Source organism: Quercus suber, unplaced genomic scaffold, assembly GCF_002906115.3.
Source record: "Quercus suber isolate HL8 unplaced genomic scaffold, Cork oak 2.0 scaffold_163, whole genome shotgun sequence".
NCBI lineage: Eukaryota > Viridiplantae > Streptophyta > Magnoliopsida > Fagales > Fagaceae > Quercus > Quercus suber.
The window spans coordinates 1,198,869-1,212,727 of record NW_027069624.1 but is presented as its reverse complement, the minus strand read 5'-3'; the positions used below and the strand labels follow the sequence as shown (position 1 = coordinate 1,212,727).

General features: G+C 39.6%; 1 protein-coding gene across 1 annotated transcript; it reads right to left on the bottom strand.

The window, feature by feature from the left end:
* Positions 1-9,361: 9,361 nt before the first annotated feature.
* LOC111993295 (uncharacterized) lies at positions 9,362-9,772 on the bottom strand. Its single transcript, XM_024025142.1, has one exon. It carries the CDS (start codon positions 9,770-9,772, stop codon positions 9,362-9,364), a length of 411 nt encoding a protein of 136 aa, XP_023880910.1.
* Positions 9,773-13,859: the final 4,087 nt, after the last annotated feature.

Below are 13,859 nucleotides of genomic sequence, written 5' to 3'. Positions count from 1 at the left end.
AATTGCAATGTGATTGCATTACAGGACAAGCTCAAGCAAAAGCTAACATGTAGAATTAAATCCAATCCAACTTATACCAAAACTTGAGAGGCCAAAAAAAAATCAAACCTCAGAACTACTGGGAGAATTGTCTAAGTGTTTTAGATCATATACTGTACACACAAACAATTTTGTTTTTCCTACTCATTCAAGGTCTCTCCAGAATCATAGATGGTTGTACTGGGATTTTGCCACCATCGACCTACAAGCAAGGTTTTTTTTTTTTTTTTTTTTTTTTTTTTTTTTTTTTTAACAATCTATATGTACTTAATTCATCTTTCAAATAATATTTACTGTTAGTTGTTCATGGAATATATTGTTTGGGTTAAATAGTTGAACAATGTTAAAATAACAAGATTTGCAAGATTAAAAAGAAGATTGATTATGAATGAACAATAATTTCTCTATTAGGAGTGACATTGCTTAGAGTTACAAACAATTTCATGGTGTAGGTAGAATTAGAAAGACAGATCTACATAGTTCTGATTTAAAAGTAAGTGCATAAAATAAATATATATTTTTGGCTTTTAAATAATACTATTTAAACACTTTTAATGAACAATGTTTTTGGAGTGATTATATTTATATATGATTATCTTCTCAAAAAATTTATATATGATTATAATCAATGTTTTTGGAGTGATTATATTTATATAAGATTATAATTATTTAATTGTTCTTTAGTCATTCAAAAAAATTAGATATATTTTTAGACTAATATAAGTTCATTGGGTTGATGTTACACCAACTTATGTCCTTAATCTTATTGGAGCATTTTGACTGAAAATTATAATATATACATACATGTAGCATGATTTTTGCTTTCAATCATATAATAATAATAACAATAATAATAATTCATTTAGCTATTATTATTTTTAATAAAATTATTTGTTTTATGAGTTTACACTTAACTTTGTTTCAATCGTTTTATGGATTCTTTCTAAATATTAAATTTATATATATATATATATATATGAATATACATACACACACATGTAGCATGATTTTTACTTTCAATTATATAATAATAATTCATTTAGCATAGCTCTTTTTTTTTTAAAATAAAATTATATTTTTTTACGAGTTTATACCTAAAATTGTGCAATGCCCATTTAAAAAAATAGATATTATTATTTTTTGTTCTTATCTTTTTCTCCTATAATTTCTAAGTTAATAAATCTCAATTTGATTACAATCCAAATTCTTCCTCTAATCTTTTTATTATTAAATAAATTATATTACAGTCATAAGGAAAAAAAAAAACAGCAACATTATTAGAAAAACAAAAGATAGAAGTTTTAGTTCATACTTGTAAGGTCACAAATTGAGTCCTAAGCCCAAAAGGTAAAAGAATCTAGGCCCAAAGAGTCCAATACAATGAATTTGTAAAAAGTGGATTGGAAAACTAGAATCTAATGAGTTGGGTCACAGATATAATGGATTCTGATAACAACAAAGTAAAGATAGACTGGTTTTCTCTAATGAAGATCGTCCTCGGCACAATCCAATGAGATCAGTTCTTGTATATATTCTTTAATTTTGATTACAAGCACAGTTCCTGTTACTATAGTATTTTTCTCTTAATTCTTTGATCCCCTTCCCTTAAGGTCTCTTTTCTATTTTATACTATCTTCCCTCTTTTATCTCTACCCTTCACATGTAGATTAGATTGTTGTTGTTGATCTTTGTTCCATTAGCACCTTCCTAAAGTCTTTAGGGAGTAGCTGTAAGGCTGAAAATTACTATTTAGATATCATTTCCTCATTAATACGGCCAGAGAGTTAGCTACAGAGCATTCAATATGATGGTAGCAGCTTTTCTTAAGATATTATATGGCTTCCCTCTATCCTGTGCTTCTAGGATGCTTGCCCTTATCAATAGAACTTCCTATAATATCGTCTTGGATGGTAGACCACACCGTCAGACCTCGGCTTTTCTCAGTCGTGAAGGCATTCATCCTCGAATCACCTTCTTGGACTCTTATGGCGAATCCTCACCTCTTCATTCACTAACGTGGACTCTCATAACAATATTTTACTCGTCCTCGGACTACTCAATGTTCTCGGATTGGGCCCCTGGACTAATATATACACAGATACATATAATTAGGCCTATCATCCCTACAATAGCCCCTCGAAATTCTCCTTCTTGGCTCCTTGAGAAGAAAGGAGGATTTCAACGTCACCACAATTACCTTGCTCTTATTATGCATCATTTCTACCATTGTAGGTACCTTTTTAACTGCCCAACGCATGCTCTTAATGCTTTGGCATCCGAGACGCACTCTTATTAAATTTATGCGACTTCATGTTCCCCACATTCTACGATGCGATGCGGATCCAACGGCTAAGGATTCCATTGGAACTCGGGCAGGAGTTTTCCCGCTCGTCTCTCTCTCTCTCTCTCTCTCTCTCTCTCTCTCTCTCTCTCTCTCTCTCATATAAATATCGCTTAAACGCTCCACTCACTCCACTTTTGCACTCATTCACTTCACTTGCACACTTATCCAATTCACTCGTGCCTTTAAAAATACCAAGAGCCAGTTCAAGGAGAGCTTTCTTCCCTACGTAAGTCTTTTCAATAAACCTCTCCATTTAATTTTCCTTCTACGTTTCTTGTCTCCGTGTCTTTTCCTCCTCGGCCTTCTTTGTTTTCCCTTTTATCATCTTAGTACCCCCAACTTTCCTTTAGATATAGGTAGATTCGCTTACTTGGTAGATTCCATAGAGAATATAGAGAACTTCAAAGCTCTGTATAGGATCCCACCAAAAGTCTCGATTAGATATTGTAAGGAAGGGGAATGGCATGAAAAGAGGCAAGAAGGAGAAGTGGTAGTCTTAATGATTGCCTTTATAGAGGGAGGGATAAGAATCCCTATGGGCACAGTCACTAGGGATTACCTTAGGGTTCATAGATTAGCTCTCACCCAATGTGTCCCAAACATGTTTAGGATTTTAGGTAGCGTCGATGCCCTTAACGAGAAAATTGGCTTAGGTCTTACCCATCACGATGTCAACAAGGTCTATAACCTTCACCATTTAAAGGGGCAAGGATATTACCTAAAAACTAGGTACCCCAATGTTAAACTTATTTTGTGCCTCCCTAACTCCAACAAAGGCATGAACAAGGACTTCCTGATCGTTTCAGGGGAGTGGCATGATGGCCTCCCCTACCCGACGAGAAAAGGGACACCGGGTGGGGTTTTAGGCCTAGGTTGATTCGTATAAAGTTACTCCTTTTTTTCTATTATACACTCTGTATCTATTTTGCTTTGTTTATGTTGGTAATTGATTTTTCCTTTGATTTGCGCCATTTCCTTTTCTGACGGCGTTTTTTGTTTGTTTTCTTTATGTTTATGCAAATAAGAATGCCACCGTTCCAAACTTCAATCTTGTTAACAAGCAGAGTCTAAACAAGATTCTTAAAGCTGAGATGTTCGTCAACAATGACGGTCAACTAAGGGTAGCCCACCTCATCCTCGGCTAAAAGCCTTTGTCATCCAATTTTCAGGCGCTGAAGTGCCAGATAAAGGCGAAGGATCTGTGCTTGCACCAAATAAGTGTTGCTGCTCCTGGTTTCCTCACCACCGGTCCTATTCTAGAAGGCGTACTTCAAGTAACTGTGCCCCCTTAGTACACAAGCGGAGAGGCCACCTCTTCCCATCCGGTTATCAAAGAAGAAGAAAAAAAAGTAGTTGAAGAGTTTGACTCTAAAGATGAGTTTTCCATCTTCAACCAGCCACCATTTCGAATGCCTCAGGTTAGCGATTCTATCCACCTTCCTTTGGCCTAAGTAAGCAACATCCAAGAAGATACCATTGTTTTTGAAGCAATGGGGATACAGCGCAAGCTCAGGGTTAATCTTCTAGATGTGATGGAGTCCCAAGCTAGGGACAAAACGCCAAAAAAGACCTCTCAAGCCAAACTTCCTCCCCCTCCACCCACACTCAACCTCTCCGACTTGACCCTGCCGATCACAAAAGAAAAAGGGATCAGAGAAGTCAGGAAGTAGTGGAAGGAGGGAAGGGCCCTCTCCTTAAGGAAGTCGAGCTCTAGTAAGGAGCCAAGCAGGCCAAAGTACCACAGACCTTAGTGGATAGGAAGGGTGATTCCCAAGTTGGGGCCCCTGCCTGGGCTCCCGCCCTAGTACTGGATAGAACGCCCTTGCCTGCTAATGCTTCAATTATAAATTTTCAGCAAGGAAGGGTAAGGTACATAGCCGATGCTGTGGAGTAGGCTTTACTACTGCCAGAAGACATGGCCAACCCAAGGTCAATAAGGAAGCACGAGGTGTTCCTCAGTTTGAAAAGGGACCTCGCCTTGGTTAGTTTCCTAACTGCTCTCCTCTTTTTTTTTTTTTTACTTGTACTTATCCTTGTTTTCTCTAACCCTCCTATATATATTTTTTTGTTTTCTTTTGAAAGGCTGTCCAATCCACGCACAGGGCCGAGGAAATAGTAAACACCTCTCACAGGATGATGAAGGATGAAGAAGTAAGGCGTATAGCTACCGTGAAGGCCTTTAAGTTGGCAGAGAAAAAGTCTCAAAAGCTAACCACCAAGTTGACTGAGGCTGAAAAGGACAGAAAAAGTTCTGAGGCAGCCTTGGATGGGCAAAGAAACAAGCTGAGGCCCAGCGCAAGCAACTTCGCCAAGCCGAGGCCGATCTTGCTGCTGCAAGAGATCAAGTAAAAACTCTATCAAAGAAACTAGAAGAGGCCGAGATGGCCAACGATCAAGCGGAGCAAGATGGGTATGAAGTGGGAGTGGCAGAGACTGAAAAAGCCCTTAGGGTTGAGGTCTCGGAGGTATGTAGGCACTACTGCCTCCAAGTGTGGAATGAGGCCCTCAACCAAGCTGGGGTTGAGGCCTTCTCTGCCCTTAAGAGAGTGGAAAGTGTGTATAACCCTCCAACCATTCGCGCTTCAGGCTCCTCGGGCACCAAGGCTGATACTGCCTCCAATGAGGCAAGTGCTAGGAAGGAAAGCCCAACCAAAGCTCTTCTTTCAGTCCAAATCCCACCCAAAGAGGCAGAGATGCCTAAGGGCACTAAGAAGCCAGCCAAGGTGACCAAAGAAGTGACCCATGATGTCATCCAACCCCCAGCAAACCCTAAGGACCCATCTAAGGAAAAAGAGGCCTCTCACAACATGGAGATTATTCTAGCAACTCTCCCAATACCTAGGAAGGAGGACCTCAGGGGTAAGGGTCTAGCATCCTCCACGGCAGCCTCCACCTAGCCTAGCAAGACTCTAAAGGACAAGCTTGTGATAACATGGCTGGTTCTACTTGATACTTAGATAAACAACATAAAGTATGAATTTGCCCAAGGCATATGATCTGAGGAACTGGATATGACCAAGGTTCTACTTAACACTTGGAGAAACAATTTAAAATGTCAATTTACCCAAAGTATGTGGTCCGAGGAGCCAAGCATGACTAAGGTTCTGTTTAATACTTCGCAAAATGACATGAAGTATTAATTTACCAAAGCATGTGGTCCAAAGAGTTAGGCATAAATAAGGTTCTGTTTAATACTTAGAAAAATAATTCAACATATCAATTTACCCAAGGTATGTGGTCCGAGAAGCCAAACATGACCAAGGTTCTGTTTGATACTTAGAGAAATAACACAAAGTATTAATTTACCCAAAGTAGGTGGTCCAAGGAACCAGGCATAACTAAGGTTCTGTTTAACACTTCGCAAAATGACATTAATTTATCCAAAGTATGTGGTCTGAGGAACCAAGCATAACTAAGGTTCTGTTTAACACTTAGAAAAATGATATATGTAATGCATAATGTAATAAAAATATGGAAGGAATGACTTTCATTAATAATAATACTTTCGCAGGTTATTTACATCCCAGGGGCGGGGTACAACTTTTTCGTATAGATCTTCGAGGTAATACGTACCTATTCCGGCCATCAAGGTGATACAATATGCCCCTTCCCAGTTGGACCCTAATTTTTCCCATGCTGGGTTCTTCCCCAAAACCTTTCTTAATACCAAGTCTTCAGGCGCTAGTGGCCTTAACCTCACATTTGAGTCGTAACCCTGCTTGAGCTTGTGTTGATAGTATGCCAATTGAACCATGGCATTCTCTCTTCACTTTTCAATCAAGTCTAAACTATTCTTCAGTAAACCATCGTTATTGTTCGGAGTGAAAAAGCCCGTCCTCAGTGTTGGGAACTCGATCTCCAAAGGAATTATAGCCTCGACCTCATAAGTCATTGAAAAAGACGTTTCCCCTGTGGATTTATAAGGCGTAGTCCTATATGTTCAAAGGTCATGTGGCAACTCTTCTACCCATTTTACCTTTGCATCATCCAACCTTTTCTTGAGTCTACTCACTATGACCTTGTTGATAGCCTCGGCCTGTCCATTCCCCTGTGGATAAGCCGAGGTGGAATATCTACTCATAATGCCCAGATCATAGTAGTACCTTCTGAAGGCTTTGCTATCAAACTAAAGACCATTGTCTGAGATGAGTGTACGAGGGATTCTAAATCAAGTGACAATATTTTTCCAGACAAATCTCTTGGCATCCATATCCCTGAAATTTGCCAATGGTTCAGCTTCAACCTATTTGGTGAAATAATTCGTGTTAACTAGCAACCATTTCTTATTCCTTACTACCTTAGGGAAAGGCCCTACAATATCCAAGTCCTATTGAGTAAAAGGCCAAGGGTTGGACAGAGGATTAAGGACACCTTTTAGTTTATGAATGTTTGGGGCAAATCTTTGGCATTGATCGCACTTCTTCACATACTCATGAGCTTCCCTTTGCATATTTGGCCACCAATATCCCTAAGTGAAGGCCCTATGAGATAAGGATCTGCCTTCAGTGTAGCTTCCATAAATCCCTTCGTGTAACTCTTCTAGGAGTAGTTCTACTACCTCAGGCTGTATGCATAGCAAATATGGTCCAGAAAAGGAGCGCTTGTACCACTTTTGGTCCTTGGACAGCCAAAATATGGTCCACAAGGAGCCTTTCTCCGTACCTTGTCAACCTCGAACTTCCCCTCGGGCAAGATATCTTCTTTAAGGAATAGTACAATAGAATCCGTCCAACTAAGTCCCTCTCTCACTTGATGAATATGGACCATCACTCTTCTCATTTCAGTAGGTTTACACAAGTTTTCCACAAGGATAACCTGAGGTAAACCTTGTGCCGAGGAGGTTGCGAGTGCGGCAAGAAACTCAGTATGTGTATTTCTACTTCTAGGGATTTGCAATAAAGTGAAAGACTCAAACCTTGACTGCATGTGCCTAACCTGATTCAAGTATTCCTGCATTCTCAAATCTCTGGCTTCCAACTCTCCCTCTACCTGGCCTACAACCAATCTCGAATCCGAAGACATCTCCACTATTTTTCCTCTCATTTTCTGAACCATAATCAACCCTACCAATAGAGCCTTATACTCAGCTTCATTATTTGTGGTTGAGAAACCTAATCTCAAGGATTTTTCAAGAATGATCTTCTTTAGAGAAATTATAACTAGCCCTACTTCAGACCCTCTTTAATTTGCTGCACCATCAACATACACATTCCATGATAGAGGTTCCTTTAGGGAGATTGTGCCAACTAATTCTTCATTCATGTCCAGCCTGTCGTCATTTTCTTCTAGCGAGGGCTCAGCAAATTTAGCCACCAAGTCGGCAAGGACTTGGCCCTTTATAGAGGTGCGAGACATATACTTAATATTAAAAGCCCCCAAGATCATCCCCTATTTTGCGACCCTGCCTATGTAATCACCACTCCCAAGTAGGGATCTAAGTAGAAGTTGGGTTAAAACAACAACTGTGTAGAATTGGAAGTAGTGGGGGAGCTTACGCGTGGCATGCACCACTGCCAAAATGGCATTTTCCAATGGTAGGTAACGAACCTCGGCCTTATGTAGTGACTTACTCACATAATAAACTGGTCTCTGCACACCACTATCAACCTATACTAGTACCAAACTCATTGCATGGGAAGCCACAGCAATATAAGCAAATAAAACCTCATCCACCTCGGGCCTAGACATAATGGGTGGCCGAGAAAGGTATTCCTTCAACTGTTGGAAGGCCAGGACATACTCCTCGGTCCATTCAAATCCCTTCCACTTGTTTAAAAACTGGAAGAAAGGCCTACACTTGTCTGTTGACCGAGAAATGAATTAATTTAAAGCAGCTGTCATCCCTGTCAACTTTTGGACCTCTTTGGGATTTCGAGGTGATTGCAAACTGTTAATCACCTTAATTTAGTTAGGATTGACTTTAATTCTATGGTGAGTGACCATGTACCCCAAGAACTTTCCTGAATCAACACCAAAAGAAAACTTAAAAGCATTAAGGCGTAGCTTGTGTTTCCTTAATATCTCAAAGATATTCCCGAGGTCATTAACATGCTCGGATTTTAACTTACTCTTTACCATCATATCGTCTATATGAACCTCAATGTTTTTTCCTAACTATGACTCTAACATCCTAGCCATCATCCTCTGTTAGGTAGACCCTGCATTCTTTAAACTAAAGAGTATTACCTTATAGTGGTAATTTTCAGTAAGAATAACAAAAGTTGTCTTCTCTTAATCATCCAAAACTAAAGGTATCTGATGGTACCCTTAAAAGGCATCCAAAAAGCTCATTCGAGGATGGCCTGCCGTTGCATCCACTAATTGATCTATCCGAGGCATGGAGAAGGGGTCTTTTGGGCAGGCCTTGTTCAGATCTGTGAAGTCCACACATACTTGCCACTTTCTGTTCTTCTTCTTTACTACCATAATGGCCAGCCAATCAAGGTAAAACACTTCCTTAATAGCCCCAACCTGTTTAAGCTTGTTCACCTCCTCATTGACAACATTAGAGTGATCTTTATATGAGCGCCGAGGTGGTTGCTTTCTAGGGATGACAATCGGATTGACGTTCAGGTGATGAGAAATGAAATCTGGATCCACCCCAGGAGCCTCATAAGCACTCCATGTGAACACATCAATATTCTTTTTAAGAAATTTTATCAACTCTTCCTTCTCTCGAGGAGGCAGTTATGCTCCTACCTGAAAAAACTTTTCCAAATCACCATCTATAACAAATTCCTCTAACTTCTCGCACTTTACCTCTTTTGACCCAGCATTCGTAGATAGAGCCAAAATCCTTGATTGCTATGAGCTCCCCATAGTAGAGACCAAGGACTCAACTCTAGGCTGATGCGTAATTGCAGCTACTAAGCACTGCCTAGCCGCGAACTGGCTCCTAACTAGCGCTTCAATTTGGTCCCCGAACGGATATTTCACCTTCAAATGCAGGGTGGAAGAAACAGCTTCCAAGGCATGAAGTCAGGGCCTTGCCATAATAGCGGTGTAGGGGGAGTAAGCATCCACCACAATGAAGTCAACCTCTACTACTTCCAACCCTACTTGTATCGGTAATTTGATCTGACCCCTTGAAATGAAAACTTTCCCATCAAAGCTTACCAAAGTTGAATCATAATGTGTTAAATTCTCAAGTCTCAACCTCAGCCCCTTGTACAGATCAGGGTACATGATCTCTACACCACTGTCTTGATCAATCAACACCCTCTTCACATCATACCCTCTTATCCTATGGGTGACCACTAGAGCGTTGTCATGTGGCGGTAGGGTGCCTACATTTTTCTCATCTGAGAAACTCAACGATGGACGAATATCTACCCTAGCCCCTTTCAGCTTAGGGTTGGAGTCCTCAACAAATGGCCAAGCTACAGACATTACCCTGGAGGGATGAGAACCAGTTCTCCTTGGTGTAGCGAGGATAACATTAATTGTGCCCAAAGGGGCTCTCGAAAAAGCATCTCTCCGAGGTCCCAATCCTACCTAGCCCCCTTGTCTACTTGGCTGATGTAAAAATTGCTTTAACTTCTCTTCTTTGACCAGCTGTTCTAAATGGTTCCACAAGGTTCTGCAATCTTCGGTGGTGTGCCCTCGCTCCTGATGGTACTGGCAATGAAGGCTTTGATTACGCCTCGTGGGGTTTCCTCCCATCTTATTTGGCCACTTAAATTATGGCTCATTCTTTATTTTTTTAGGACTTGATGTACTGGTTCTCAAAACACCGTGCCAACCACTTGGGTAGTAGTGGACCCAGATTGCCCAGAAAAAGTCTCTTCGGGGCCTATTATTATTATATTAGTCCGACCTGAAATCCCTCTTATCTTAAGGAATAACCTTAGCCTTTCCTTTGCCTTGTTGCTGGTCCTCCACCACCCTATTATACTCATCGATATGGTCCATGAGCCGATGCACACTTCTTACAGGCTTCTTGATCAACGACTTCCTCAAATCATGCTCGGTAGGTAGGCCAACCTTGAAAGTCCTTATGGCCACGTTGTCAAAATCTCCATCGATCTCATTGAACATCTCCTAATATCCATTTGAGTAAGTTTTTGGGGTCTATCCCTCTCGCATGGTCATAGACAACAAGGAATCTAAAGGCCGAGGAACCCTATTGCAAATAATAAAGCGAGACCCAAATGCTCGAGTGAGTTCCTTAAAGGAATCAATAGAACCTGCCCCCAAGCCATCAAACCACCTCATTGCCACAAGTCCCAAACTGGATGGGAATATCTTGCACATTAAGGCCTCATTCTTGGAATGCACAGCCATCTTCTGGTTAAAGTGGCTTACATGCACTACAGGGTCTGTTCGACCATTATACATGGTAAATGTTGGTTGAGTGAATTGTCAACGAAGTCTTCCTCCTTCAATTTTGCATGTGAAAGGTGATCTAGAAATTTGGTTCAACGTTTCCCAGACCTTTACAAGACGGGCTCTTACCTCTGCATTTACAATGGTGATCCTCATCACATGAGAAAGACTCACTGAAGGGAGTTCTTGACCTGGACCTATAATTGTCATCCCTATCACCATTAGAAGAAGAAACAGAACTTAAAGGAGTCCTCTTTCATCGTTCACGACGCAACCTCCTCCACAAACAATCAATCTCCAGCTGCATGGCTATAGCACTCTTTTAATGAAAGACATGGCTCCCACCTCAAGATTGACTCCTACCAGTATGGGTGGTGTGCACACTACCCTCTCAGTCCCTTCTTTGTTCAAGGTTCAGGAAATGATCTTGTCGTTGGGACCCCATAGATTCCACCTGGTTTGGCCCTGAACCCACCATAGTTGAATGTTAAACTCACTAAAACACAAGAATTCCCACAGACGGTGCCAATTGTAAGGTCACAAATTAAGTCCTGAGCCCAAAAGGTAAAAGGATCTAGGCCTAAAGACCCCAATACAATGAATTTGTAGAGAGTGGATTGAAAACTAGGCTCTAATGAGTTGGGTCATAGTTATAATGGATTCAGATGACAACAAAGTAAAGATAGACTAGTTTTATCTAAGGAAAATCGTCCTAGGCACAATCCGAGAAGATCAGTTCTTGTATATATTCTTTGAATTTGATTACAAGCACAGTTCTTGTTGCTACAGTATTTTTCTCTTAATTCTTCGATCCCCTTCCTTCAAGGTCTCCTTTCTATTTTATACTATCTTCCCTCTTTCATCTCTACCCTCTACATGTAGATTAGATTGCTAGGATTGATCCTTGTCCCATCAGCACCTTCCTAAAATCTTTGGGGAGTAGCTGTAAGGCTGAAAATTACTGTTTAGGTATCACTTCCTCATTAATGCAGCCAAAGAGTTAGCTACAGAGTATTCAATGCGGTGGTAGCAGCTTTTCTTAAGATATTATATGGCTTCCCTCTATCTTGTGGTTCTAGGATGCTTGCCCTTATCAATAGAACTTCCAAGAATGTCGTCCTGGGTGGCAGACCACATCGTCAGACCTTGGCTTTTCTTAGTCGAGGAGGCATCCATCCTCGAATCACCTTCTTGGACTCTTTAGGCGAATCCTCACCTCTTCATTCACTAACGTGGAAGCTCAGTTTTAACAATATCCACCTTTCATCTTTGGCATATTCAAGTTATAGAACATTCTATATATCAGTAAATTTGAATAAACCACAAAAAAATAAAATAAAATAAAAATAACAACAACAAACAAACAAATGCCGTCTATACCCAGATTTTTTGTGATGCATTATGTTGGGTTCTAAGACTTTAGGTTTAAATGTATTAGAACTTCAATTTGTAATGTTGGCAAACCATGATCAAAACGTTTAGTCTTATTTTAAACTTGCTCAAAGTATGTTTAAGTGCAAAGTTGGAATTAAGTGTACTGCAAGATTTACTGTGTAAATCTGCTTGGCTCGATCGATTGAAAATTAGACTCAATCGATCGAAGCTCGTGCATATTATTTTTTTGCAGAATTTTCTAACTCAGCCCAAGCTCGTTTAACGTGTAGGGTTTTATGTTTTGCCTAAAGTATAAAAGGGAAAACCCTAGCCACATTTTGAGGTTGCTCTTTATGCTGTGTGTGTGTGAATCTCTTGTGAGATCTATAGGTGTTTACCTTCATATACACTTAGGGTTATCAAGATCTAGATTGATGTCGAGAGCTTGGTGATCAATTCAGTTGTAGTTTCAAGAGCTTAAAGATACACAAGCAGGAGTGCTTGTACTTGCTGTGAATCTAAGAAAGAAGTAGTATGTGGACTCGGAGCTGTCACGTGGTCGTAGTAGTAAGTTTCCTACTCGAGGTAGCAATAGGATGTTTGTGGTCTAAGTCGCTATTGTGTAAACTTTAATTCTTTCATAGTGGATCTGTTTTACCTTAAAAATAGCTAAGTTAAATCCTTCCTAGGTTTTTTACCGATTTGATTTTCCTGGGTTATCATATCGTTGTGTTATTTATTTTCTGCACTTTACAATGTTAACGTAAATCTGATAATTTGACTAAGTAATCACTTGGCTAATTAACTAAGTTAATCTGGTTGTGTCTTAAAGGGTCTAAAAACGTACAAGTGGTATTAGAGCGAGTTAGCTCTAGTGTTTAGATCCTTTGAGTGGCAAACTTCTCAGAAAGAAGCAGCCACTTTTAATAGCAAAGTCATGAATGCTATTTTTAATACTGTTTCTATGGAGGAATTCAAGAGAATCTCTAATATTGAGATTACTCACACTACATTGAATATTCTCCAAACTGTGCATGAAGGCATAGAAGCAGTTAAAATCAATAAGTTTAAGCAATCAACAACTAGATTTGAAAACATTAAGATGTCTGATGATGAAAGTTTTGATGAATTCTATGTTAAGCTTAATGATATTGTTAATTTTGCTTATAATTTGGGTGAAATCTATGATTAACCTAAAATTATTAGGAAGATACTTAGATCTTTGATTGAGGATTTTAGACCCAAAGTAACTGCCATTACTGAAAGCAAGGATGTGGACTCCATCCCTGTTGATGAACTTGTAAGATCTCTTCAATCCTATGAGTTAGTGCTACATAAGACAAGCAAATCCAAATCAATGGTTCTTAAGTCTGTTGATGATGATGAACTTTCTGCTATAGAGATTGCCTATCTTGCCAAGAACTTTAGAAACTTTCTTAGGAATAATAACAAAAGGACAAGAGGTAAAAACAATGCTGAACCTAGAAATTTTAGGAGGAATGATCCTACTAAGGTGAATAACACTGAAAAACCTAAAGAGAAAGTGGGTCAACCTTCTAATAATTCTATGGGTCAAAAATACTTTGGTTGTCAAGGGTATGGTTATGTAAAATCAGAATGTCCTACATTCTTGAGGTCTAATGATAAGGTTATGGTTGTAACCCTTAGTGATGATGAAATTTCTGACAATGAATCTGGTAGTGATGAGAATGGAAACTTCATTACTTTCATAGCTACTGCTGTAGTTGATGAAAGCGTTGCTGTTGAAGAGAATCCT